This window comes from Piliocolobus tephrosceles, chromosome 1 (genome assembly GCF_002776525.5).
Source record: "Piliocolobus tephrosceles isolate RC106 chromosome 1, ASM277652v3, whole genome shotgun sequence".
NCBI classification, from domain to species: domain Eukaryota; kingdom Metazoa; phylum Chordata; class Mammalia; order Primates; family Cercopithecidae; genus Piliocolobus; species Piliocolobus tephrosceles.
Window position 1 is genome coordinate 11,948,007 of NC_045434.1, and position 25,744 is coordinate 11,973,750.

The 25,744-nt window shown below is 37.9% G+C and overlaps 1 protein-coding gene across 1 annotated transcript in view; it reads left to right on the plus strand.

The window, feature by feature from the left end:
• Positions 1–1,647: 1,647 nt before the first annotated feature.
• Positions 1,648–25,744, plus strand: part of HEATR1 (HEAT repeat containing 1) — a 58,590-nt gene continuing 34,493 nt past the window's right edge. The window contains exons 1-20 of the mRNA XM_023216197.2: positions 1,648–1,766; positions 2,065–2,238; positions 2,824–3,040; positions 6,218–6,359; positions 7,840–7,941; positions 8,855–8,995; positions 9,787–9,998; positions 10,159–10,292; positions 11,705–11,807; positions 13,188–13,298; positions 13,710–13,827; positions 14,880–14,987; positions 17,792–17,887; positions 18,336–18,424; positions 19,368–19,579; positions 19,880–20,001; positions 20,600–20,791; positions 22,631–22,814; positions 22,959–23,095; positions 24,127–24,319. Coding sequence (XP_023071965.1) covers positions 2,097–2,238; positions 2,824–3,040; positions 6,218–6,359; positions 7,840–7,941; positions 8,855–8,995; positions 9,787–9,998; positions 10,159–10,292; positions 11,705–11,807; positions 13,188–13,298; positions 13,710–13,827; positions 14,880–14,987; positions 17,792–17,887; positions 18,336–18,424; positions 19,368–19,579; positions 19,880–20,001; positions 20,600–20,791; positions 22,631–22,814; positions 22,959–23,095; positions 24,127–24,319 — 2,755 coding nt within the window. The 5' untranslated portion in view covers positions 1,648–1,766; positions 2,065–2,096. The remainder of the gene's footprint in view (positions 1,767–2,064; positions 2,239–2,823; positions 3,041–6,217; positions 6,360–7,839; positions 7,942–8,854; positions 8,996–9,786; positions 9,999–10,158; positions 10,293–11,704; positions 11,808–13,187; positions 13,299–13,709; positions 13,828–14,879; positions 14,988–17,791; positions 17,888–18,335; positions 18,425–19,367; positions 19,580–19,879; positions 20,002–20,599; positions 20,792–22,630; positions 22,815–22,958; positions 23,096–24,126; positions 24,320–25,744) is intronic.

Below are 25,744 nucleotides of genomic sequence, written 5' to 3' on the forward strand. Positions count from 1 at the left end.
TGTTCATTTCTTATAAAGTACCGAAAGCTGATTGCTTCTGTAAAGGTAAAATTCCTGTGACACGTTAGAAGGAAAAAAAAATCCTTTGAGAGATCTGTTTGTAAGAATGAAATAGGTACTACTAGAATTTTCATGTTATTCTCTGCAAGGCACTTAACACCACATGGAAAGAAGATTATTAACGATCAGTAGAAATACTAATTATTGAAGAAAATATTTAGTTGTTTTAAATGCTTTTAAAGCAAACCAACAACAAAAGACTGTAAATGGAAGAGAATCTGCATGAAGTATAGAACACCAGGGCCTCCAGATTTGTATCTATGTTTCCGACATTCTCCAGGGAAGGCAGTTACAGAAAGGCTTGACCCCCTGGCCCCGGAGAGCTCTTTAGAGAAGTTAACGCATCCAGAAAAGATAGAGCAACCGATCTCACTCCGTCTGGAAGACGTCAGTTCATCCTAGTTCTAGCGCGTACCATAGTGTTTTGGAAACAGATTAGGTATATTCATACATAAGGATACTGTCTCTTCCGCAACACTAATTTGTAGTAACGCCAAGAAGACCAGTGGTTGCAGGAATCTTCGCGAACAGTCAAGAGACAACTTTTAGAGGCGATGGAAACTTTGTGATTTTGACTGGGGAGGTACATTACACCTATACATGCATTTGCTAAAAGTCATCAAACTCTTCCACTGAAGTGGGTGCAACTATTGTTTGTAAATTGTACCTCAACAGGATTCGATTTATTTATTTATTTATTTATTTATTTATTTATTTATTTATTGAGACAGTGTCGCTCTGTGGAGTGCGGTGGTGCAATCTTGGCTCACTGCAACCTCTGACTTCCGGGTTCCAGCGATTCTTCTGCCTCAGCCTTCCTAATAGCTGGGATTACAGGCGCCCGCCACCACGTCTGGTTAATTCTTTTATTTTTAGTAGAGACGAGATTTCTCTATGTTGGCCAGGCTGGTCTCGAACTCCTGACCTCAGGTGATCAGTCCGCCTCAGCTTCCCAAAGTGCTGGGATTACAGGCGTGAGCCACCGCGCCCGGCTAGGATTCGTTTTGAAAGAAAAAAATATATGCCAAGTACCCCCTAGAGAATGGAAACAAAGAGGAGTAACAAGATCTCCCCCAAGCTCTGGGGCGGTGGAGCCCAGCATTCATAGATCGGTTTGCACTAGCAGCAGAAGCTCATCTCACGACAAACTCGGCCTCTTCCCACTTTGTAGAGTAAGGAACAAGCTCAGAGAGATGAAATAATTTGGTGGCGTTCACCCGGTCGACAGGCGCCAGCGCCAGGATTTGAACCCAAACCACGTGACTTCACAACCCGTGGCTTTCAGCACTACGCGGTGCCGCTGGCATCTAGTAAAGGCTGGATCACTATATACTGAATGAATGATTCCGGCTACGGATCCTTAAAGCCCACAGAAGGCCCATCCAGAGACCGAAAGCTTCAGACATGAGCCGCAGCGCAGACGGCTAGACTGGAGCTACGGAGGCGACGCTAAGACTTGAGCCTGAGTTCGGCGGGATGAGAGGCTGGCTGAGGGGCGGGCTGAGGGGGGCGGGCTGAGGGGGCGGGCTTTCGTCTCGGGAGGCGGAGCTGTCTTGAACCTCTTCCCTTGCCGTAGTGCCTGCAGCCGGAAGCTCCTCTACAGCGTGTTTTAGGTTTCCGGGTGAGGGTAGGGTTCCTTGGTACCATGTGGGAGCTGCTGTGAAGAGTTGTTGCATTCCAAGATATACCCAAATTCCCAGTTCCGGGTAAGGAGGAGCACAGAGCCGCTTGATGTGGCTGTGAATGGGGGCGGCATACTGAGGGAGGGTAAGAGTTTTCCGGATATCTGCGGAACCAGGTTTGAAGGAAAACCTTGGCGCGGTCGCCGGTACTGTAATTAGTTGTTAGCGCTGTTGCCGTGGTCTTTGCCTCTCCCGGGGTCCACAAATCTCAGGACAGCCGTGTTGTGTGTCCATGACGGCTCTGAGTGCAGAGGAAAATTGTTTGTTTACGAGGCGCCTCATAGTTTCGTAGAAACTTCTCAAAGTGGTTATGTTTTTTTAGCCTGTGTCATTAAAACTCCGCTGGCGTGAAAGATGACGTCCTTAGCCCAGCAGCTCCAACGACTCGCCCTCCCTCAAACTGATGCCAGCCTCTTATCTAGAGATGAAGTTGCCTCTTTGTTGTTTGACCCTAAGGAAGCGGCCACCATCGACAGAGACACCGCCTTTGCCATAGGTGAGCCATCTTTTAACTTAGAAAAGCTCTTTGAAGCGTTTTCTGGATGTTACTTTTTTGTTTGTTTGTTTGTTTTCTTGTTTTCTCCTCTGCGTTGTCCTCTTCCTTAGCAGTTTCTAACATGTTGACGTATATTTTAAGGGAAAGAGAATATAAGAGCCAGGTGCTTTGGTTCTTGAAATGTTTCTGAGTAGTAGTGTCTGGATTTCACAGATGAAACGAGGTTAAGAGAGGTCAACTAATATGTCAGAAAGAAGAACAGCTAAAAGGGGATGGAGGCAGTGACTGAGAGGAGAAGTCCTCTCGGAGACTGGCCTAGTTATTGTAGGGGATAGCCAAAAAAAAAAAAAAAAAAAAAAAAAAAGGGCAATGTTCCCTGCCACGAAGTGCTTTCTGTTCTAGTAGATGAGATGGGATTTACTCTGTATGTTGAAAACTAGAAATCAGTATTTGGGATTGTATTATAAATTATATGTACTTAAAGAATTCAGAGACTTCTTAGGGGTAAGTAAAACTGTAGAAGAGGTGTGGGATGAGTTTGCTTGCAAAGAATTGTTAAATAAACTGGCTTTTTTTGAAATTTAGGATGCACTGGCCTGGAAGAGTTGCTTGGAATTGATCCTTCCTTTGAGCAGTTTGAAGCACCGTTGTTCAGTCAGCTAGCAAAAACCTTGGAGCGAAGCATTCAGACCAAAGCAGTAAACAAACAGTTGGATGAAAACATTTCATTATTCCTTATTCACTTGTCGCCTTACTTCCTGCTTAAGCCGGCACAGAAGTGTCTGGAGTGGTTGATTCACAGGTAGCTAATAGGATTACAGAAATAACTATGGGCTAATCACTTTGGTCTTTTAAAAAATGAAGTAGTTGAGAACACTTATCAAGTGAAAGCTGTAAAATTAGGTATATTAAGAGATTGATACAGTGTCCATTGTGTGAGATGAGCATGCTCTTCTGCCTTTACATTCTTTTTTGTTGATAGTGAAAAGTAGAACTACTGATTATTTCGAGTAAATAGTCTAACCTCATTAGTTCTTTTTTTTTTTTTTTTTTTTTTGAGATAGAGTATTACTCTGTCACTCAGGCTGGCGCACAATAGCGAAATCTTGGCTCACTGAAACCTCTGCCTCCTGGGTTCAAGCAGTTCTCCCGCTTCAGCCTCCCAAGTAGCTGGGATTACAGGCACCTGCCATAATGCCTGGCTATGTTTTGTGTTTTTGTAGAGATGGGGTTTCACCATGTTAGCCAGGCTGGTCTTGAACCCCTGATCTCAGGTGATCCACCAGCCTCAGCTTCCCAAAGTACTGGGATTACAGGCATGAACCACCTCTCCCAGCCTAACCTCATTAGTTCTGAGGAGCCCATGTCACTTTGCCATTACAGCTTGTTCCTGTACACCTGGGGCAATGAGTATTAAGCTTCTTTCTTGGCAAAATAACAAAATGGTTGGGGAAGCAGACAATGTTATCTTCTGAAATACCATTACTTGAGAAAAACAGTGGTAGCTACTGTGTTTTGAGCATTTATACACAAGGCCCTGCCAAGCACTTTACCTGCATTATCTCATTTAATTCTCACAGCATTCCTCTGGTGAGATTACTTGTATTATCTTTGTTTTACAGTTGAGAAAACTGAGGCTTAGAGGGGTTAAGTTGCTTGAGTCACACAGCTAGTAAGTGGCAAAGCTAGGATACAACTGAAGTTCATTTCCAAGGTCTGATCTTTTATCTGCTTTGGGAATTGTCTCAGTAAGTTTCCTCGGTTTATGTTCTTACATATTGGTATCACATCACAGCATACACATTTTTGTTTTGTTTATTCTCCCATTATGTATGTCTTTTTTTTTTTTTTTTTTTTTTGGGAGATAGTCTTGCACTGACGCCCAGGCTGGAGTGCAGTGGCATGATCTCAGCTCACTGCAACCTCTGCCTCCCAGGTTCAAGCGATTCTCCTGCCTCAGCCTCCCAAGCAGCTGGGATTACAGGCGCCCACCACCAAGCCCAGCTAATTTTTTGTATTTTTTGTTGTAAAGGTGGGGTTTCACCATGTTGGCCAGGCGGGTCTCAAACTCCTGACCTCATGATCCACCCACCTCAGCCTCCCAAAGTGCTGGTGTGAGCCACTGCAGCCACTGCGCGTGGCTGTCTTTTTTATTTTTACTTTTTTTGAGTGTCGGGATTTCACTCTGTCACCCAGGCTGGAGTGCAGTGGTGTGATCATGGCCTACTTGACCTCCAGGGCTCAAATTATCCTCCAATCTCAGCCACCCAAGTAGCTGGGATTACAAACATGCACCACTATGCCCAGCTAGTTTTTTTTTTTTTTCATTTTTTGTAGAGACAGTATTTCAGTTTGTTGCCCAGGCTGGTCTGGAACTCTGGCCTCAAGCAATCCTCCTGCCTTATCGCCTCCCAAAGTGCTGAGGTCACAGGCATGAGCCACCACACCCAGTCCACCTTACATGTTTTAAAAGTAGATTTCTATTCCATTAATTGGAGACATGGCCTGGCCAGCATGGTAAAACCTGACTCTCTGAAAAAGACAAAAATTAGCTGGGTGCAGTGATGAGGACTTGTAATTCCAGCTACTTGGGAGGCTGAGACAGGAGAATTAGCTTGAATTCAGGAGATGGATTTTGCAGTAAGCTGAGATTGCGCCACTGCACTTCAGCCTGGGTAACAGAGGGAGAGTCCGTATCAAAAAAAAAAACAAAAAATGGAGACATGGGGATAAACTAATTTTTTTTCAAGAAGCAAGTGAGTCATCAAGAAAACATAATTTTAACTTGGGTCTTCTGATTGTCAGAACATTAGGGCAGACAGACAAAAAAGAATATTTAAAAGTCTGTAATATTTCTCTCTGTTTTCTAGCACTTAATTTTACCCCCAAATAGATCATTAATGTAAGGAATACTTATCCTTTTTGCATTTGATTTTTCATTTTATTTCTTAAGATAACTTCTTTATATGTTCAGCAAATACTAAGTTCAGTACACAGGTAAGTACGTTGCCCTTGATTACTGTTTTGAAATAAATGCCATAATAAAGGATTAAGCACAGTTTTTGGATGTAGTTCTGCCTGGAATAGTTGAAGAAAGCTTCATGGAAAAAGTAACGGCTTGGATAGTGCTAAAATTGTATGTCAAACTAATAGGCTGGGTTCAGTGGCTCACGCCTGTAATCCCAGCACTTTGGGAGGCTGAGGTGGGTGGATTGCCCAAGCTCAGGAGTTGGAGACCAGCCTGGGCAACATGATGAAACCCCATCTCTACTAAAGTAAAAAAAGAAAAATACGCTGGGCGTGGTGGTGTACGCTTGTAGTCCCAGCTACTTGGGAGGCTGAGGCAGGAGAATTACTTGAACTCGGGAGGTGGAAGTTGCAGTGAGCTGGGATTGTGGTGCTGCACTCCAGCCTGAGCAACAGCAAGACTCCCTCTTGAAAAAAAAAAAAATGGTTGAGAGACTAGTCTGGGCAACATAGGGAGACTTGGTCTCTATATGGCAATAAAAAATTAGCCAGCTGCAATGGTGCTCACCTGTGGTCCCAGCTCCTCAGGATGCTCACCTGTGGTCCCAGCGCCTCAGGAGAGGTAGGTGGGAGGATCACTTGAGCCTGGGAGGTCAAGGCTGCAGTAAGTCATGATTGTGCCACTGCACTCCAACCTGGGTGGCAGAGCAAGACTCTATTTCAAAAAAATAAATAAAAATTTTAAAGCTGAGAGAAAGTTAATGGGATGTAGATTTTGATGTTGAATATTCAAAGATATTGGATAGGAATTGGCTGGACCATGTTGAAGGATATGTGAATGCAAAATTGAGGACTTTTTAAATGCTCTGTGTCTTGCTTATAATTGTGTGATTTTTACTGCTACTCATTCTAGGTTGTTTTAGCTCATTAATGTACAGTTTGAGCATGTGAGGAAATAGGTGTTTATTATTAAGTTTTGTATCCAGCTGGACTGTTTGCTTTTCTTCCCCAGGTTCCATATACATCTCTATAATCAAGATAGCCTCATTGCTTGTGTTCTGCCATACCATGAGACAAGAATATTTGTGCGAGTCATACAGCTTCTAAAAATTAATAATTCAAAGCACAAATGGTTCTGGTTGTTGCCAGTTAAGGTACGATTGCTGAATGACACATGTCTGTAATCATCACAGATCTTGATTAAGGGATTTAATTAGGAAAAAATAAGTCAGTACTCCTGGGGATAGTCCAGATAATTACCTCCATCATTTTTATTTCCTAACTTTGAATTGAAACTATTATTAATGTTAATAATATTTAGCTTTTATTTAGTATCTGACGTCAGGCTAGGCCATGTACATTATATTATCTTGGATTATCACAAAACTTCATTTTTACAGATGAGGACAGGCTGCTTGCCAAAGTTCACATAACTAAAAAGTGGCAGAGTTGAGATTTGAACCCCAGTCTGATTCCAGAGCCTGTGCCTTTCTGTTGTACCATGCTATTTGGCATTTTAAATTTTGGAACTGAGAACTTAAAAGTTGAAGACGAACAAAGGCAGAAAATACTTACAAAAATGAAAAGGATAAAGATAACTTCAGGGGCTTCAATAATTTATTAAAGTTGTGAGGAAGATGCTAGTAATTAATTTACAGACGAATAAAAGGATGCTTGTGTAACAGGAAGGGTCTGGGTAAGAAAAGACAGCATGATACTGTAGACAAACCAACTGACTAACCGTTAGCACTTTGCAGCATATGGTGGAGGAAAGTAGATGTATGGTGTTAGCAGGAACTTTGCTGCATGTTGAGCATGGTGATCCAGGGTAGGAGAGGAGGCACGTTGGGGTGAGGGTAAGCTAACAGATCATGGGGCTGTGCACATTTGACTGATGATGGTAGTGGGGTCAGTGTTCAGAATTAGTAAGACAGGAGGAATGAGGACTCTTTAATTAGAAGGATAATTTAAGAATCTGAATGTAAAGCACTTTAAAGAACGTTGGAGAAGGCCAGCCTTTGATAAAGTGCTTAAACTGCTCTTCCCAACATTCACTCTGCCCATAGCATCAAAATTATTCTTCCTCTGATCTACCCTTGGACCTTGCTGCTCCCTAGGCATTCTTATTCCAGGTATCCAAACTCCACTCACCTACTAAAGTTCACTTAAAATTCTCCTTTCACTTAATATTTATTGAGCATCTATTACATACCATGTACAATGCTAGATGGTGGGAATAGTGGTATAAGTTGTCCAGGTTCCTCGTCTATTTCTGTTCTTAGCGTTATTGTAAAGCAGTGACAGAAGCATATCATATTGGCTCAGAAACCATTTCGAACCAGTAAAATTACTGAGAATCTAGAGCATCCAGATTTTGGTAAATACCTTTCAAAATGTGACATATGATAAGCAAACATTTTTCACTAAATACCTCTCCCCTCTTTATGACCTTCTCTTAAATTTCTGTTTACATGATTTTATGTGTTAATTTCATCACCAACACCAGTTATAAGGAGCGATTATATTTTTAATTTATAAATTGGAGCAGTATGAAGACATTACTAGGGTAAATACTTTTAAATCAGGATCAGTTGATGAATGTCGCTAATAGTTTGTTCTTTCTGTCAATAACAGCAATCTGGAGTGCCCTTAGCTAAAGGAACTTTGATTACCCACTGCTACAAAGATCTTGGATTCATGGATTTCATTTGTAGTTTGGTGACAAAATCTGTGAAGGTGAGCAGTCTTGTTTCATGAGTATATAATTGTATGAAAAGATTGCCTGCTTTGAATGAAGAAAACATACTAAAGCATACCCTAATAACAGTGGTACTTTGGATAAATTTATTTTGTTAAATGGTCTGGTGTTTTGAAGCAGGAGTAGTTTCAAAGTCCGTGGTTTTTTTTGTTTGTTTGTTTGTTTAAGAATCAATCTTTTATCACCAAAGGTGTTTTTCTACAAAAATAAATGCCTATTCCTTGCCAGATTCTAGTTACAGTGACTATTCAAAGAGACTTCTAGAAATGTCAGGAATATTCAACCTGGGAAAGCTGTTTAAAAAATTATAAGGCCAGGCGCGGTGGCTCACGCCTGTACTCCCAGCACTTTGGGAGGCTGAGGCAGGCAGATCCCTTGACGTCAGGAGTTTGACACCAGCCTGGCCAACTAACATGGTGAAACACCGTCTCTACGAAAAATACGAAAATAAACTGGGCATGGTGGCGCATGCCTGTAATCCCGGCTATTCAGGAGGCTGAGGCAGGAGAATTGCTTGAACCTGGGAGGTGGAGGTTGCAGTGAGCCAAGATTGTGCCATTGTACTGCAACCTGGGTGACATAGCAAGATTCCTTCTCAAAAAAAATTTTTTTTTAATTAAAATGTTAGGAATATCATTAGGCAGTTAATTCTTGTCACGTTGTGTATTTATTCATTGTTGCATATGGTAGTTCAGGAGAACGGTAAATATTTATTTGGCCTTTCACTTTTTTTTTTTTTTTTGGAGACATGGTCTTGCTCTGTCGCCCAGGCTAGAGTACAGTGGTGCCATCATAGTTCACTGAAGTCTCAGCCTCGAACTCCTGGCCTCAAGCAATCCTTCTACCTCCCTTTCACTGTTAAATGTGTTTTGTTTGTGTTCCTTGTTTCAGGTTTTTGCTGAGTCCCCGGGCAGCTCAGCTCAGTTGAGGGTGCTCTTGGCTTTCTATGCTTCCACCATAGTGTCGGCACTGGTCGCTGCAGAGGATGTATCAGACAATATCATCGCCAAACTATTCCCCTATATCCAAAAGGTTGGCACTGCTGATGTGTTAAGTAGATTATTTTGTACTTAAAGGAATTTTCTTGCTTTCGAAAGTTTTTTTTAGATTTAAGTGTTTTTAAATGGACAGTTTATTTCAGATGGTTGATGAAATTTAGCCTTTATGTTGAAAATATAACACTTTTTTATTGGAAACTCACCAGACTGGGACCTTAATCAGGACTCTTAAGAATAAGCATTGGCTGTCTGGCCCTGCCGCTATCTCCTAGATTGATTTCCATAGCAGTCTTTGTACCTCACTGGAAGACGGATAGAGCAGACAGTCTCTTCCGGGCGTAAGCAGCCTCTCAGCATTCTTTGTGCACTGGCTCCTGCCTCTGAGCGTTTCTCCTTCCCAAATGCCTTGTTACCTGCTACCTTCCCAGGTGCCCCATGGAGGTACTGCTTCCACTTCCCACAGTATCCCAACTTGTTATCTTTCGTCAGACTTGTTTCTTCCATTAGTGATCTGATTGAGGTCTCCCTCCCATAAGTAGGATTTTATGTATAAAAGAAGAGCTTACTGGCTCCTGTTAGGACATGCGGTAGATGTTTGAGTTGGGAAATTTTCTGAGATCCTTTTTCTCGTCCAACAGACTTGTCTCATCTCTGTCTCCACTCTGAAAAAGGGGTCGGCTCCTTTATTGTTTATGTCTGAAGAGTGATTGACTATGCATTAGGTTGTATTAATCTCTATGACATTTCTAATTTGTCAGATTAACATTTAAAGTAGCAGAAAATAATATGGTTTATCATTTTTCCTTATATTTAAAACATATTTAGGGATTGAAATCATCTTTACCAGATTACAGAGCTGCAACATACATGATAATATGTCAAATTTCTGTGAAAGTGACCATGGAAGATACCTTTGTGAATTCATTGGCGTCACAGATCATCAAAACATTGACCAAGATTCCCTCTTTGATCAAGGATGGATTAAGTTGCTTGATAGTGCTCCTGCAGAGACAGAAGCCAGAGAGCCTTGGGAAAAAGTATGTACCATTGAATTGAGAAATGGTGCTAGTTAGAGGTGAATAAAATTATTTTGAAAAATTTTTTTTGTAAGATAAGTGATTATGTGTATTTTTTTATATTGTCACTCACTGTCTAACTTGTAAAGTCAACACGATATGTACTTTTGCTTCTTTAAAGGCCATTCCCTCACTTATGTAGTGTTCCCGATCTTGTTACAATACTTCATGGGATTTCTGAAACTTACGATGTCAGTCCTCTTCTGCGTTACATGCTTCCCCATCTGGTTGTCTCCATCATTCATCATGTTACAGGTATGTGGTTTCGTATTTTTTGTCCAGAAATTTTCTAAGATTTGATCTAAAAATAGTAACCATATCCTGGTTAACAGCTTTAAAATATTTAAAATTTCTGTTTTCCATTTGTTCTTGTGTAACTTGTCTATTTCTTAAGTGAGAAACATTTGGGATGGGGAGCAGGTTGGTTGAAGAGAGATCCTTGTTAAATGAGTAATTTCTTAGAATTCTACTTTTTTTTTTGATCTGTGTTCTTAAATACTTAAATAGTCTCTACATGAAAAAGACTAGAATAATTTTAAAATTCATTACTGAGTAAACCTTTGCCTTCTCATTTAGGTATTTAATGAATAGTGATTCCTTTACAATGAATATCTCATCTAGTTGCCAAAAAAGTCTTTTCCCTACAGTAATTAAAAATATAAGACCAAGAAAATTTTTATACATAAAAATCCAAATTATAAAACAAAGCAAAAAGTAATAATTAGAGGGCCAGGTGGCTCAAACCTATAATCCTAGCACTTTGAGAAACAGATGGGCAGATCATGGCAAAACCCTATCTCTACAAAAATGTACAAAAATTAGCCGGGCATGGTGACATGCAACTGTGGTCCCAGCTGCTCGGGAGACTGAGGTGGGAGATCAGCTGAGCCCAGGGAATTCAAGGCTACAGGGAGCTATGTTTGCGCCACTGTAGTTCAGCCTGGGCGACAGAGCGAGACTCTATCTCAAAAATAATAATAATAATAATTAGAAATTGATTGTTTGCGTTACGTCTTTCAATAAATACAAAAAGACTAGGAAGAAACACTAGGTTCTGTTGCTACTTGGAGAATCCTAAGAAAGACTTCTCTAAACTTATGTCAGTCTACTGGAAAATGAGGTTTTCATAACCAAATCTTGGTTTAAACATGCATTTTAGAAAAGTGACTAGCAAAATGAAAATGTATTCTTCCTATTCTGAAGGTAATGAGTAATGTTCCATTCTTTGAAAGCAAGGGCTAAGATCAGATTCATACGTTTATTATAAATCTGAAATAGATGACCACTCTTGGTTCAGTAAGGGGGTAGGTACTGAGATGAAAGTCTAGCCTGTTTTCAGAGATAGTTGTTTGGTACCATCACAACTAATTTGTAATGTTACCTGGGGAAAGACTAATTTTGGACTTTTGTTTTAGTATCGTTATAAGCATGATAGTACTTGTTAAAAATAGAGAATTTCAGATAAAAGAAAAATGAAGGTGATCTATACAAAAAAGCTTTGAAAAGTATAAATGACTAAATAAGTGGAATGCACTTCTGGAAATAGATGAAAAGCTGGGTATCAGTGTGTTTTATTCTGAGAAAGATTTTCTGCTATAAGTGAATTTAATAATGTTAGCTTGCAAAATAAATTTTTCCCAACACAATTTTAATTTTTACATATTAAGGAGAAGAAACTGAAGGAATGGATGGTCAAATCTACAAGAGACACTTAGAAGCTATACTTACAAAAATATCACTGAAGAACAACTTAGACCATTTGTTGGCTAGGTAAGCTATTATTTTTGACATGCTTTTGATTTCCATTTTTGTGACTCAGTATTATTTTCAAGATTGGTTAGAAATTTCCCAGTATTCCTTTTTAATGTATATCTTGTTTTGTCTATATCATTTCGTTAACTATTAAGTACTTAACCCAGTAACTGGCAGCATTAAAAGCAAAAGTAATTTTTCTTGCATGTCTTTAGTGCTTCTATATGAAAATGGAAAGTTAGTGGTTAAGCTAAATTTGGGTAATAACTAAACACAGTTTTTGGCCATTTGAAGTTTTATGTTAGTAAATGGACCATAATATCTGAAATAACACATCACAATTAGAACGCCGTAAATGTCATTTAGAAACAATATTGAAGGTAGGCATAGAGTAAGGATTATTTCATTGCTCTAAAGATAATTCAGTCTTTTTTTTTTTTTTTTTTAATTAATGGGCAACTTGATACAGTGAAAAGATGTAGGCATTGCAGTCAGACATAGGTGTAATTCTGCCCTTACCACTTCCAGGACTATAGTAAGTTTTGGAGGTGAGAGTGGATGTGGCTTTGCCATTTCGTAGCATCAAGAGGGTACCTATGTGTTGGTGTGCATCATTCATGCCCCTTTGCTCAGAGGGTTGGTTTGTGAATTAAAGGAGAGTATATACATGTAGTAATGTTGAGAGCATAGGCTCTAGAATCAGACTGGGGCTTAAAATGTGAAACCCCACTCTGTGGCACAGAAGGGCTCACTGAGTGTTGCCTTTTGTTGCTGTGCTCATGAGCAAATTGGAAGACTTATACCCTAGTTTCTTTTCCTTATTTTTTTTTCTTTTGAGATGGAGTTTTGCTCTTATTGCCCAGGCTGGAATACAGTGGCATGATCTCAGCTCACTGCAACCTCTGCCTCCCAGGTTCAAGCAATTTGCCTGTCTCAGCCTCCCTAGTAGCTGGGATTACAGGCATGTGCCACCACGCCCGACTAATTTTGTGTTTTTAGTAGAGACGAGGTTTCTCCTTGTTAGTCAGGCTGATCTCAAACTCCTGACCTCAGGTGATCCGCCTGCCTCGGCCTCCCAAAGTACTGGGATTACAGGCGTGAGCCACCACAGTTTTAAATAGCAATGTAGTCTTGCTGTGTTGTCCAGACAGGTCTCGAACTCCTGACCTTAAACAGTCCTCCTGCCCTGGCCTCTGAAAGTGCGGGGATTGTAATGCCAGTGGTGTGAACCACTACACCAGGCCCCTAGTTTCTTTATCTGTAAAATAAGTATTAAATTACACCTTTTATAAGTATGACAATTAGAGATAGTATTTCTAAAGCACTTAGAATATAGTAGGTACTCAATAAATAGTAACTCTTATGTAGGCTGATATTTCTGTGTTTTTTTTTTTACAGCCTTCTATTTGAAGAGTATATTTCATATAGTTCACAGGAAGAAATGGATTCTAATAAAGTGTCTTTGCTTAATGAACAATTTCTTCCACTCATTAGGCTTTTAGAAAGCAAGTAAGTTATGCGTGAATGTTTATGCTGTTCTAAAGTACTTCCTGTTCTATGAAGATATGATTCACAAGTCACATCTTAATATACTGAATTGTACAGAGATTGTCCTTTTTTAAATTTTTTCTTCAAGGAGGGTCGAGTATCGGAATTAAAAATATTTGAAATATAAGAGGAAATAGTGACTGTGGGGGCTATGGAGAGTATAATTTTTTATAGAGAGACTGTTTTGTTATTGGAGTAGTTATAGTAACAAACTTGACCAATATCATTTGGTTTTGCATACAACATTTGTTAAAATTCAAGTCATAGTCTCAATAATTTTTAAAATTTTATGTCTTTCCTTTATATGCATATGATGTATGAGATTAATAAATTTATTAAGAATAATGAATTCACTCTTTAATTGCTTCCCAGATACCCCAGAACGTTAGAAGTTGTATTAGAGGAACACTTAAAGGAAATTGCAGATCTGAAGAAACAAGAGCTTTTTCATCAGTTTGTTTCTCTTTCTACAAGTGGAGGAAAGTACCAGGTATGTTGTTCTCCAAAGGAATTATGACAATTTGGGGTACATTTGTATGGTTATGTGAAGAAATCCAGAAGGAAATTTGCCAGTTTTTTCCACTGTGTGCAAAATTTTACAGAGATGACCTTATATAGTTTGCCTAGTTGCCTGAAGTATGGCTCTGAGGCAGGAATAGAAGAATTGGAGAAAGGTACAATAATTTGTACATAACCACGAACGTGATACTTATTTCGGGAAAAGTATTGTTGGAGAATTTTGTACGGGATATTTATTAAGAATCATCAAAGGATGGCCTCACGTAGGTTTCTGGCGTTCTGTCTTTCAGCTAGGTCTGTGCTTTCCGGTGTACCAGCCACAAATGGCTATTTATAGTACTGATTAGCAAGGGGGAGATGGGTTCTATTTCATGATCATATTAAAACAAGAAATTTTCTGGTGATTCAAGACTAAAGCGTTATACTAGAGGTTAGACATTTAAGCAGAAGTTCTTTAATTAGCCTTAAAAACAGATAATTATGAAGAGAAATATGATTGTTTTAGTATTTCTCTTCCATAATTAGACTTTCATCTTTGATGGTGTTGCATTTCTGAATCTTAGGTTGATGGGTAGACTTCCTTTTTTGTCTAATTGCGTAAGTGAACTAAGGTGTCACTAATTTGAGTGTCACTATTTGTTATATCATGTAGATGAGTTGCATTCTGTTTCCTGGGAGGTGCTGGAACAGTGATTTATCTTAGGTGCTCTTTACTTTGGAATCAGATATGCATACAAAATACAAAATTACTCTGTAGAATTACTTCACTAAATTAAAGCTACGCATAGACGCAAGTATACGTGAAATCATACCACTAACGATACAAATTTTTTTCATCGGTTGCAACTCATATAATAATGTTCTAGAAACAAAGATTTTGCTTTTTTTTGTTTGTTTTCTGTAGTTAGATGGTTGTTACTGAAAACATTGGACAATTTGGGATGGTTTTCTTTGGGTTTTATTCTTGATCGTAGACTGTTCAGATTAAGTGAAATAATTTGATAATTACGTTGAACCCTGTAGTTTTTAGCAGATTCTGATACTTCTTTGATGCTCAGCCTGAATCATCCACTTGCTCCTGTAAGACTTCTGGCCATTAATCATTTGAAAAAGATCATGCAAACATCAAAGGTTTGTTTCAGATTGCTTTTGTTTATGATTTTTTTTTTTCTTAATGATGAGCAGTGTAATTCTGAATAAGAAATTGGAGTTACCACCTAGAATTGATAGTGGATAATTGTACAGATGAGCTGAATAAACCTCATGAGAGTACTTACTTTAGAGTAATATTTAGGACTGTGTGTGCCAATAGTCCCCATTTTAACAATAACCTAATAACTGCTTTTATGTTTCCACATTGACGGTTATTTGTTTATCTTTAGTGTTTTTCAAACTGGAATTTGTAAATTCACATAGGTTCATTAATTATCTGAGAATTTTTTTAGTTTTGAAATTTGATTTTGGGCTGGTCACAGCAGCTCATGCCTATAATCCCAACACTCTGTGAGAAGGATCACTTGAGCCCAAACGTTTGAGACCAACCTGGGCGACATAGGGATACCCCCTTCTCTATAGGAAAATAAAAAAAATAAAAAATTAGCCAAGTTTGGCGGCACACACTTGTGGTCGCAGCTACTTGAGAGGCTGAGGTAGGAGGATCTCTTGGGCGTGAAGTTGAGGCTGCAGTAAGCCACGATCATGCCACTGCTCTCCAACCTGGGTGACAGGGCAAGACCCTGTTTAAAGAAAAGCCAAGAAATTTGATTTTGATAGTCTTAATTTTAGATGAAGGCGTATTTTGGGACATTTGGGTGATGAATTTTGAACAGTGTTCTGTGATTTGGGTACCTGCAGTTTCATTTGTCTTTAAAATGTAAGTGGCTTCAAATATGTATTGAGGCTGACTTATATTTGTAAATAATTTGGTCTAATTTGCATTTATACCAAAAGGCATTGGTATGAAGACTTGGTAGTGATACAGATAGAATAGTAGTTTCCAAACTTTAGTCATTCAAGCAGTCCTTTTACAATTTTTGCTAAATTATAAATTGCCACTGATAGTAGTATTGTTTTCTCAAAATTTTTCTTTATTTCAGATGGACTCATTATTTTTTTACATAGCCTTCAGATTGTGGGTGTGAGGTGCTAATTGTATATACATTTTACTACAGTTACTATAATTAAAATAGGAATGCTCCATCTGTGTCATGTCTAAAATTATGCACTATGATTTGCATATTTGAGAAATTTCTGTAATAGAGTAAAGCGGTAACAGAGTTGAGTTTCCGTGTAGCACATGGCAGTGTAAACATGCCGACCTCTCGAACTTGTGTCACAGCAATTATAGCCAGATTCATATTACAAGTAAAATCATATGATCAGTAAAATTTAATTTCAGCTAATTACAGTTAATCACACTAAATTCATCTTCATTTGAATTGCATTGGTTTTATAGTTTTTAGTATTTCCCTTGCAGATTAAAAAAAATTTTTGTTTTATGTCATCCATATTTTAAGAAGTTATACTTAATTTTAAGTTGATATATAAACAATAAACAATTTAAACAACATTTAGATCTTTGAGAAAGTTTCTTTAAAAGTGGCTGATGTAATATTCAGGTTTGAGAAATGTTGCTTTATTTGATCTGGCATGAATTCTGCTTTTATAAACTGCCAATAGGTTTATTTTGTTGATGTGTTAAATAATTTCATTGAATAATAGTCTTTGTTATCATAGGAGGATTTTAGTGATAAGAAATTCTTCTGGAATAAAGGGGGAGTCTTGGAATCTTCTGTTTCTGAAGTGTTCTCATCCTTCCTTTTACTCTTACTGCCTTTCTCCCCCGTTCTCTGGGTTTGGTTAGCTGCATACATTCAGCTTACAGGCTTGAGTATTGTAATTGCGGTTGATGTCTTCCTTTGCATACCATGTTTCATTTGCTTTTCTTCATCCATGACAGGACATAGGTTTTATTCTAAACTCCAGGTTCAGATATATGGCTGCTTATTAGCTCTTGAGGATTTTTTTAAGTGATGGGGTCTTGCTGTGTTACCGAGGCTGGCCTCAAACTCCTGGGCTTAAGCCATCCTCCCCCTTAGCCTCCGGAGTAGCTGGGATTATAGACATGCACCGCTGTGCCTGACTAACTGAATCTTTGTGAATTCTATGAATTTTCATTTTTCTCCCAACAGAGTGACCTGTGTTTTTTATATTATTTAGTTGCCTGCCACATACTGATAGGATGTATTCAGGTTGGTTAGCAGACCTAGTTTTTTTCCTCTGTGAATGAATAGACATTGTTTTCTTTTATTTGTTATGTTTAAAAAATGATCTCTATTTTTGGCAGACTGGCCTTGTAGTACATGTCCTTATCCTTGTAAAAATTTAGATAATACTAGCTAACTTTTAACAGTACTTACGTGTAAAGCACTGTGCTACAGACTGACATATATTTTTTAATCTTCTAACAACCCTTGGAGGTAGGTATTATTATTAACAAACCTGTTTTATAGGTGAGAATAGTGAGATCCAGAAAGGTTAAGTGACTTGACTAAAGTCACACAGCTAGTAAGTGGTAGAGCTCGGATTTAAATTAGACATTCTTATTCTTTAGTCTATGCCCTTTCAATATCTGGGCTCTCACTTTAGTAAGATGAACTCCTTAATTACAAAAACTATATTTGGAGTATACCATATTTACTATATTACTGTATTTTCACTGAAAACTCGAAAAAGATTTGTACCAAACAATTATTAATCTCGAAAGGCCCTTAGGGATTACCTAGTTCTAGTGTGTTTCAGTCCTCAGCCAGAGCAGAGCCTGTGTTAGACTGTTATTCTGGAGTGTGTTTCACAAAACCATACTTCCTTTCTAGCGCAAAGCCTTAAGAGATTTTTAGCAACAGCTAAATTAATTTTTTTCTTTTATTGCTCAGGAGGGTATTGATGAGTCTTTCATAAAAGAAGCTGTTTTAGCCCGATTAGATGATGATAATATAGATGTTGTTTTGTCGGCTATAAGTGCTTTTGAGGTGAGTGAATTTGTCATTTGTTGAGATACACAATTTTGTAAATTTTCTTGCCCTTCTCACATGATTCTCTGCTTGAGACTAGAATATTTTTGGAAATTATTTTTCCATGGGAAATTTGTTCTCTGGAGAGCACAGACTTAAGTCTGGTTAGGAGAAACTCATAGGAATTCACAATGTAATATATTAAATATATATGGAAGTTGTTCAAACAGGAAATGTTTTGTGAATTTTTATATTGCTTTTAACATATTTTCATCAATAGCAAATACCTTGGGACCATTGTCTTATGAATGCCACTTTTGAGAAATACATCTTAAAACTTTTAAGTTGTACTAGGATTCCCGGGAGAAATTCCTTATAATTCAGTCTTTTTAAAATTTGCATTTAAAAAGCACCATATATGTTTGAAGCAAGTACAAATCTACTCATGGATATTTTTTCCCTTTAGATATTCAAAGAACATTTCACTGCAGAAGTGACGATTTCAAATCTTCTGAATCTCTTTCAAAGAGCGGAACTTTCAAAGAATAGAGAATGGTATGTATTCATTTCTCCTCACACTATTTTGAATTGATGAAGTTTTTATATCAAGTTCTTTCTATTTCTTCTTTTTTTTTTTAAGGCTTTGATTACATGACCCCTTTGTTGTGGTTAGTAGAACAGATCTTAATGTAATACTTTCTTTCATTATACAGTTAGTTAATTTGTGTTTGTGTGTGTTCATTATACTATTCTTGTGTTTGGAATTTCCCTTAATAAAATGCAAAAGGAAATACATAATGGATGATACTGAATTCTGGGAAGTAAGATGGGAAGGACTTTCTAATTTTCTACTTTATATAATTTTTACTTTATAATTAAAAACGAATACCAATGTATTAAATTAAAAAATAAGTTCAGAGACACATGATACCATCTGTGGTAAGTTTTTAATGAGCTCTGTTTATTTCATTTTTGGCACCAAAGCTTTTTGCAAGAAAAAGTAAGTAAGCTCCGTAGAGGATGACAGTGTGTCTTACGTGTTTTTGTGTCTATCATATGGGTAGATGTCTATTATGTAGGACGTGCTGGGTTCATTTTCTTTGAATGCCTGAGTGAATCTGATTTCCGGTAGAGTTGAGACATCTAGTGTGATATGTCTTATATTATAGTTAACCTCTAGTGATTTCTCTAAGAAAAATTATTATTATTTTTTTTAAGATTAGACAGGATGAGCAGATTAAAAGTATTGTTGGCCAGGCACAGTGGCTCATGCCTATAATCCCAATGCTTGTACAAGAAATAAATAAATAAAAATATTGTCACAGATAACTCTGTTATTGACATGGATTTTAAGTGGTGTCTTAGTGTGTCTGAATAATAGTTCAGGTCAGGAGACCAGGATATTGTCAGTTAAGCTGGAGTAATGTAATGATGAATTTTTGCCCAGTTGAAGCCTTCCAATGTGTCTTTCAACCAAATGTGCTTGCATGTCTTTTAGGTACAAGGTACTTAAGATAGCAGCTGACATATTAATTAAAGAAGAGATACTAAGTGAAAATGATCGGTTGTCAAATCAGGTGGTTGTATGTTTGCTGCCATTTATGGTTATCAATAATGATGACATGGAATCTGCTGAGATGAAAATTGCTATATATTTATCAAAATCAGGAATCTGCTCTCTGCACCCTCTATTAAGAGGCTGGGAAGAAGGTAAAAAATTTAGTTGTTTTTTAGAAAACGTAAACAGATAGTACAAAAGAAAACAAGGAAAATTTAAAATGTATTGTTTGTCATGTTATATGCCAGTAAGGTCTTTTAAAAGTTTTGCGAAGATAAAAAGTATACAGGGAGAAGGAAGCCAATTCATAGATAGACAAATTCAGAATTGGATATAAGGAAAAATAAAAAGCAAACCTTCATAAAAAATAGTAAACTGTTTGCCTCAATTCTTCGTATGATTCTTTGGTGTTGGTGACATAAGAGCTCTCTGCATTCAATTTTACTTTACAGCTCTTGAAAATGTGATTAAAAGCCCAAAGCCGGGAAAACTAATTGGTGTAGCAAATCAGAAGATGATTGAGTTGTTAGCTGATAATATAAATTTAGGAGATCCTTCTTTAATGTTAAAGATGGTAAGTATGCTGTGAAAGTCCAACCCCTGGATTTCTTTCTCATATGCTTATTAAATTCTCAGCTTTTGCTTTACTAGATTTTTCTTCAAAATTTTTTTTTTCATTCCTGAGTACTTGGTTTTACTTTAAACATTACAGTGTTGTTTAATAAATTCTGTGCAATGTTTGGAATCTTTAAAAACATTTTATATATTTGTTCAATGTGGATCCATATCACACCCATAAGAATACATCCTTTTTACCATCATTTTCTCTTATTCCCATTTAAAATATTAGTATTTTTGTTGTTGTTGTTAAAATAGCAAAATATAATCCCAAAGAGGAGAAAATTATCTTTGCCTCAGTAAATAAACCTTTGTAAAGGTATTAGATGTGTGATTTAAATACATTAACCAGTTGGCAAGTGCAATTATGTTCATTACAATTTCTGACATTATTCTTATAATTACTTAGAAATCAGTGCTTAGTACTTTATAAAGGCTTTCTATTTGTCATCTCACTTTAAATGTAAAACACAATACCTAGATAGACCTGAGTTGGAAAAATTGTTTTATGAAAGTCAGGAGCAACTAGTGATAGAGTGTGTTTATTTTTCAAGGTGGAGGATTTAATAAGCCTGGGTGAGGAGGAGTCCGTTAACCAGAAGCAGAAAGTAACGTTTCACGTGGTCATGTCTGTGCTCGTCTCTTGTTGTTCATCTTTAAAAGAAACCCACTTTCCATTTGCGATAAGAGTCTTCAGTTTGTTGCAGAAAAAAATAAAGAAGCTTGAAAGTGTCATTACTGCAGTGGTAAGAAAAGCAGAATCTCCAGAAAGTGGGATGTTGAATAAAGCAACAGCCTGGCCTATTAGTCACAGCAAAACTGGAAATCAGAGGCGAGATGTTGAGTCTGTGGATACTGGCTGGATGAAATGTGAAGCAGTCTTGGGTAGCAGTGAGATAGTCAACGAGGCACTCCCTTGCTTTTGCAGAAAGTTTCGTTGAATTATAAAATTTCAGGGTTGCAATATTTTGTGTCTGATGCCTGACTCTCCTCTCTTTTATTGTCTTTATTGGGTAATTACCCAAGCTACACATAAGTACCTCTAGTGATGAAAAATTCACTTGGCGTGTTAGTGCTTGAACAAAATACTATTTCATTCCATTGTTTTACTAAAAATAGATCTTTTAGGCTTTAAACAATTTTAATATTACATAGATGTGTATCCCTCCAGCCTACTACTGTCTTTGATAGCATTACTGAGGGACATTTTTTAGCTGTTTATATTTTTACTTCATGACACATTTTGAGGTAGCAAGACTGTTTTTTTTTTAATATCTGCTATATGTAAGTATTTTGTTTTTATTTGTCCTCCAAATTTTAGAGGGCTTCTCATTATAGGATTTACTTAAATGAATTATATCTTTTTCACATTTACATATACCCCCAGGATTTTATAAGTTCTGATCATGGCCATTGTTAGCTAAAATTTGTAAACTTTAAAAAGAGTAAAATCTTCATATTTTGAAAAATAGCCCAGATAGTCCCTTCTTAACTTCTAATTTCTTGATGTCTTTTGTGAAGTGTGATGACCTGAACTGTACTGGTTCTCAGTGTTAAAAGTATGGATAAATTGATTGTTTTATTATACATATGTAGATAACAGGTTGTTTTATATTGCTTTAGTTTTAATACCCTTTCTCGATGTCATGAGCATATTTTTGCCTGTAGCAGCACATTGAGTTAATCAAATCCCTCACTGGAGAGGTTACATTGTAAATCTGGCTTTGGATTATTTTCCTTCTAAGTTATTACTCTGCTCTGGTTGTACAGAGTCACATTTGTCATTTTCTTACACCTGTTCTTCTGCATTCTTTTGGCATTTATAGTATAATTTCTAAACACCTGACATTTTGCTACTTGTTTAAAATCATCTGTAGGTTTGGAAATTTTACTGTGTGTACCTTATTCAGATGAGTGGTAAAACAGTGAAATGAAAGAAGTCCCTTTAACTATGTCTTGGCAATCCAACTCTTTATCTTCCTGTTTTTAAATAGGCCTATTTTGGCCAGGCACGGTAGCTCACGCCTGTAATCCCAGCACTTTGGGAGGCTGAGGTGGGTGGATCACTTGAGGACAAGAGTTCGAGACCAACTGGCCAACATGGTGAAACCTCATCTCTACTAAAGATACAAAAATTAGCCAGGCATGATGGCGGATGCCTGTAATCCTACCTACTCGGGAGGCTGAAGCAGGAGAATCGCTTGAACCTGGGAAGCGGAGGTTGCAGTGAGCTGAGATTGTGCCACTGCACTCCAGCCTGGGTGACAAATAGAGCCAGACTCCGTCTCAAAAAAAAAAAAAGAAATATGCCTATTTATTCCTACCCTTTATTGGATAAACAGTTTATATGAGTAAAGTTTGTTTAATGTTTTAAGGTAAGACATAGATAAAATTTAACTTAACTTTGTCTTTCCTTGTGAATGGTGATAGACCTCTTTAAAAATCTGACAAAAGCAGGTCTATTAATCCTTTCCCCACCAAAATATACACATAAACAAAACTGTTGCATGTTTTGCAGAGGAATTCATTGACCCGTGTTCAGAACCCTTAGTTTGTACTAGTTTTTGTTTCCTTTAACATTTCAGGAAATCCCCTCAGAATGGCACATTGAACTGATGTTAGACAGAGGGATACCAGCAGAGCTGTGGGCACATTATGTAGAAGAGCTCAACAGCACTCAGAGGATGGCCGTGGAGGACTCGGTTTTTCTTGTATTTTCCCTGAAAAATTTTATTTATGCACTGAAAGCTCCTAAATCTTTTCGTAAAGGTAAGATACAAGCTGTGAATCTTTTAAATGTGATACTCTGCAAAACTGAATGAATGACTCCACAATGACTGCTTGTCTTGAATAAAAAGCTCCCGGCATGTTCATGCAGGGCTGTGCATCATTTCTCTTTCCATGTCCATGTAGGTGACACATGGTGGAATCCGGAACAACTAAAAGAAGACAGCAGGGACTATCTGCACTTGCTCATTGGGCTCTTTGAGATGATGCTCAATGGTGCTGATGCTGTTCATTTCAGAGTTCTGATGAAACTTTTCATAAAGGTACAAGGCTCATCCTTTTCAGGCGTACTCTACCCTTAAAGAAGATATGGCTGGCTGAGTGCGGTGGCTCATTCCTGTAATCCCAGCACTTTGGGAGGCCGAGGCGAGTGGATCACTTGAGGTCAGGAGTTCGAGACTAGCCTGGCCAACATTATGAAACCCCATTTCTACTGAAAATACAAAATTTAGCTGGGCGTGGTAGCGGGGCCTATAATCCCAGCTACTTGGAAGGCGGAAGCAGGAGAATTCGCTTGAACCCGGGGAGGCGGAGCTTGCTGTGAACTGAGATCACACCACCGCACTCTAGCCTGGGCGACAGACAGAGTGAGACTCTGTCTCAAAAAAAAAAAGATATTGTGGGTTATTTTGGTTATGTCAGTTTATAATGTAAATGAAAGTAGACTTGTAAGCAGTGAAGAGTATATAATAGTAAGCACAGGCCCTGTAAAAGAGTACAATCACAATACTAATCAGTAGGTTGAATAGAAACTAACATTGCTACACTCCTACTAATATGTTAGGCCTGTTACTATATTTAAAAATAACAACAGCCCAGTCTTTTTGATTGGTTAATACCATTTAGAAATGTGAATACTGATGTTCGAGAGGTTATTTAGCAGAGTTACTCAGGAAATTTCATCCACAGCACCAGTGACCTCCGTGTTGCCAGGCCCAGTGGTCAGTTCCTGTTCTTGCCTGACTTGTTCTCTATACAGCATTTGACGTTGAGTTGGCATTGCTCACCACATTGTGGAAGTATTTTCTTAATTAGGCATCCCAGATACTGCTCTTGTCTTGGTTCTCAGTGTTTTCAAGTGCAAAGTTATAGTGAAGCTTCTGAATATCACTCTTCATTGACATCTTCCCAGTTCATTAAAACATAGAGTATAGAATAATTTGAAATGATTAGACAAAGCAAAACATTGCCTTAAATTACTTGTTTCTTTATAATTGTACACTAGTGAAAAAAGGATTTGGAACCAACTTATTTGAGTAAGAATTAAAAGTTTGCTCTTTTTTTTTGTGATTAGGTACATCTAGAAGATGTTTTTCAGTTATTCAAGTTCTGTTCTGTTTTATGGACCTATGGTTCTAGCCTTTCAAATCCACTTAACTGCAATGTGAAAACAGTGCTGCAGACTCAAGCTCTTTATGTGGGCTCTGCAGTGCTCTCTTCTCAGAAGACACAGTGTAAACACCAACTGGCATCCATATCTTCTCCAGGTATTAAAAGTAGCATTGTTAGGTTTTGTCATGACCAACTGTTCATGCTTTCTTTATATGGTTTATGTAGTTTGGAAAATTTTAACTTAAAAAATAGCAGAGAGTGGGCGTAGTGGCTCATGTCTGTAATCCCAGCACTTTGGGAGGCCGAGGCAGGTGCATCATGAGATCAGGAGATCGAGAACATCCTGGCCAACATGGTGAAGCCCTGTCTGTACTAAAAATACAAAAATTATCTGGGCGTGGTGGCACATGCCTGTAGTCCCAGCTACTCGGGAGGCTGAGGCAGGAGAATCGCTTGAACCAGGAAGTCAGAGGTTGCAGTGAGCTGAGATCGCACCACTGCACTCCAGCCTGGGGACAGAGCGAGACTCCATCTCAAAAAAAAAAAATCTATAAAGCCCAGGCGAGGTGGCTCACACCTATAGTCTCAGCACTTTGGGAGGCTAAGACAAGGAGGATTACTTGAGGCCAGGAGTTCAAGACCAGCTTGGACAACGTGATGAGATCCTGCCTCTACACAAAGTACAAAAATTAGGTGGGCATGATGGTGCGCGCCTGTAGTCCCAGCTACTCAGGTGCCTGAGGTAGGAGGATAGCTTGTGCCTGGGAGGTCAAGGCTGCAGTGAGCTGTGATTGCACCACCACACTCCAAAGTAGGCAACAGAGTGAGACCCTGTCTCAAAAAAACAAAATAAATTGTACATCTGTACGTATATCTGGTTACTTCTAAGTGTTGCTTTTAAGTTATTAGTGTCACTTGCAAAATCTCACCAAACAGAAAAGTTTAACAATAGAAATGGCAGGTGATTATATGAGTTCTTAATTATCAGCTATTCATTTTCTGAGCTGTAGCAGCTGTAGGGTTAGATGTGGAAGTCAGATCATCATAATACAATTTAATAATGAACTAATAAAAACAAAACGCTCCTGCATTTATCTCTTTTGTCAAGCAAAAGTCATATTCAGGTTCGGCATTCTCTAATGAAATATCTGAAAGTTAAGTTTTTTTATAACGTGGAATTGCAAATTTTGCAAAAGATGCAAAATTTCATGAAACAGTGACTGCGATATTGAAAAGTGGGTTGACTCAGAGCTATTGGCATGAGGGGATGTGGCAAAATTAGATCAAAGAAGAATGGTTGAAGATGAAAACATTGATTAGAATAATGGCATGATTGATGCTTCCAGCTGGAATGTTATTAATATCAGAGGCCTAAGAGTGGCCCTGAGGAAATTTGAAGATGTCTTTGGTTTTTTTTTTTTAATTCCAAAATTACTCTTTGTAAATGTTCTGTAAAAGCAAGGTAGATGATTGTATACTTTTCCCTGAACAATTTCTCAGTGTTTTTTATTAGTTCTTTGAAAGAGCACATGCATTTATAACCAAATTTTGTTGCATACAAAGTAAAGTAGATATGTAAT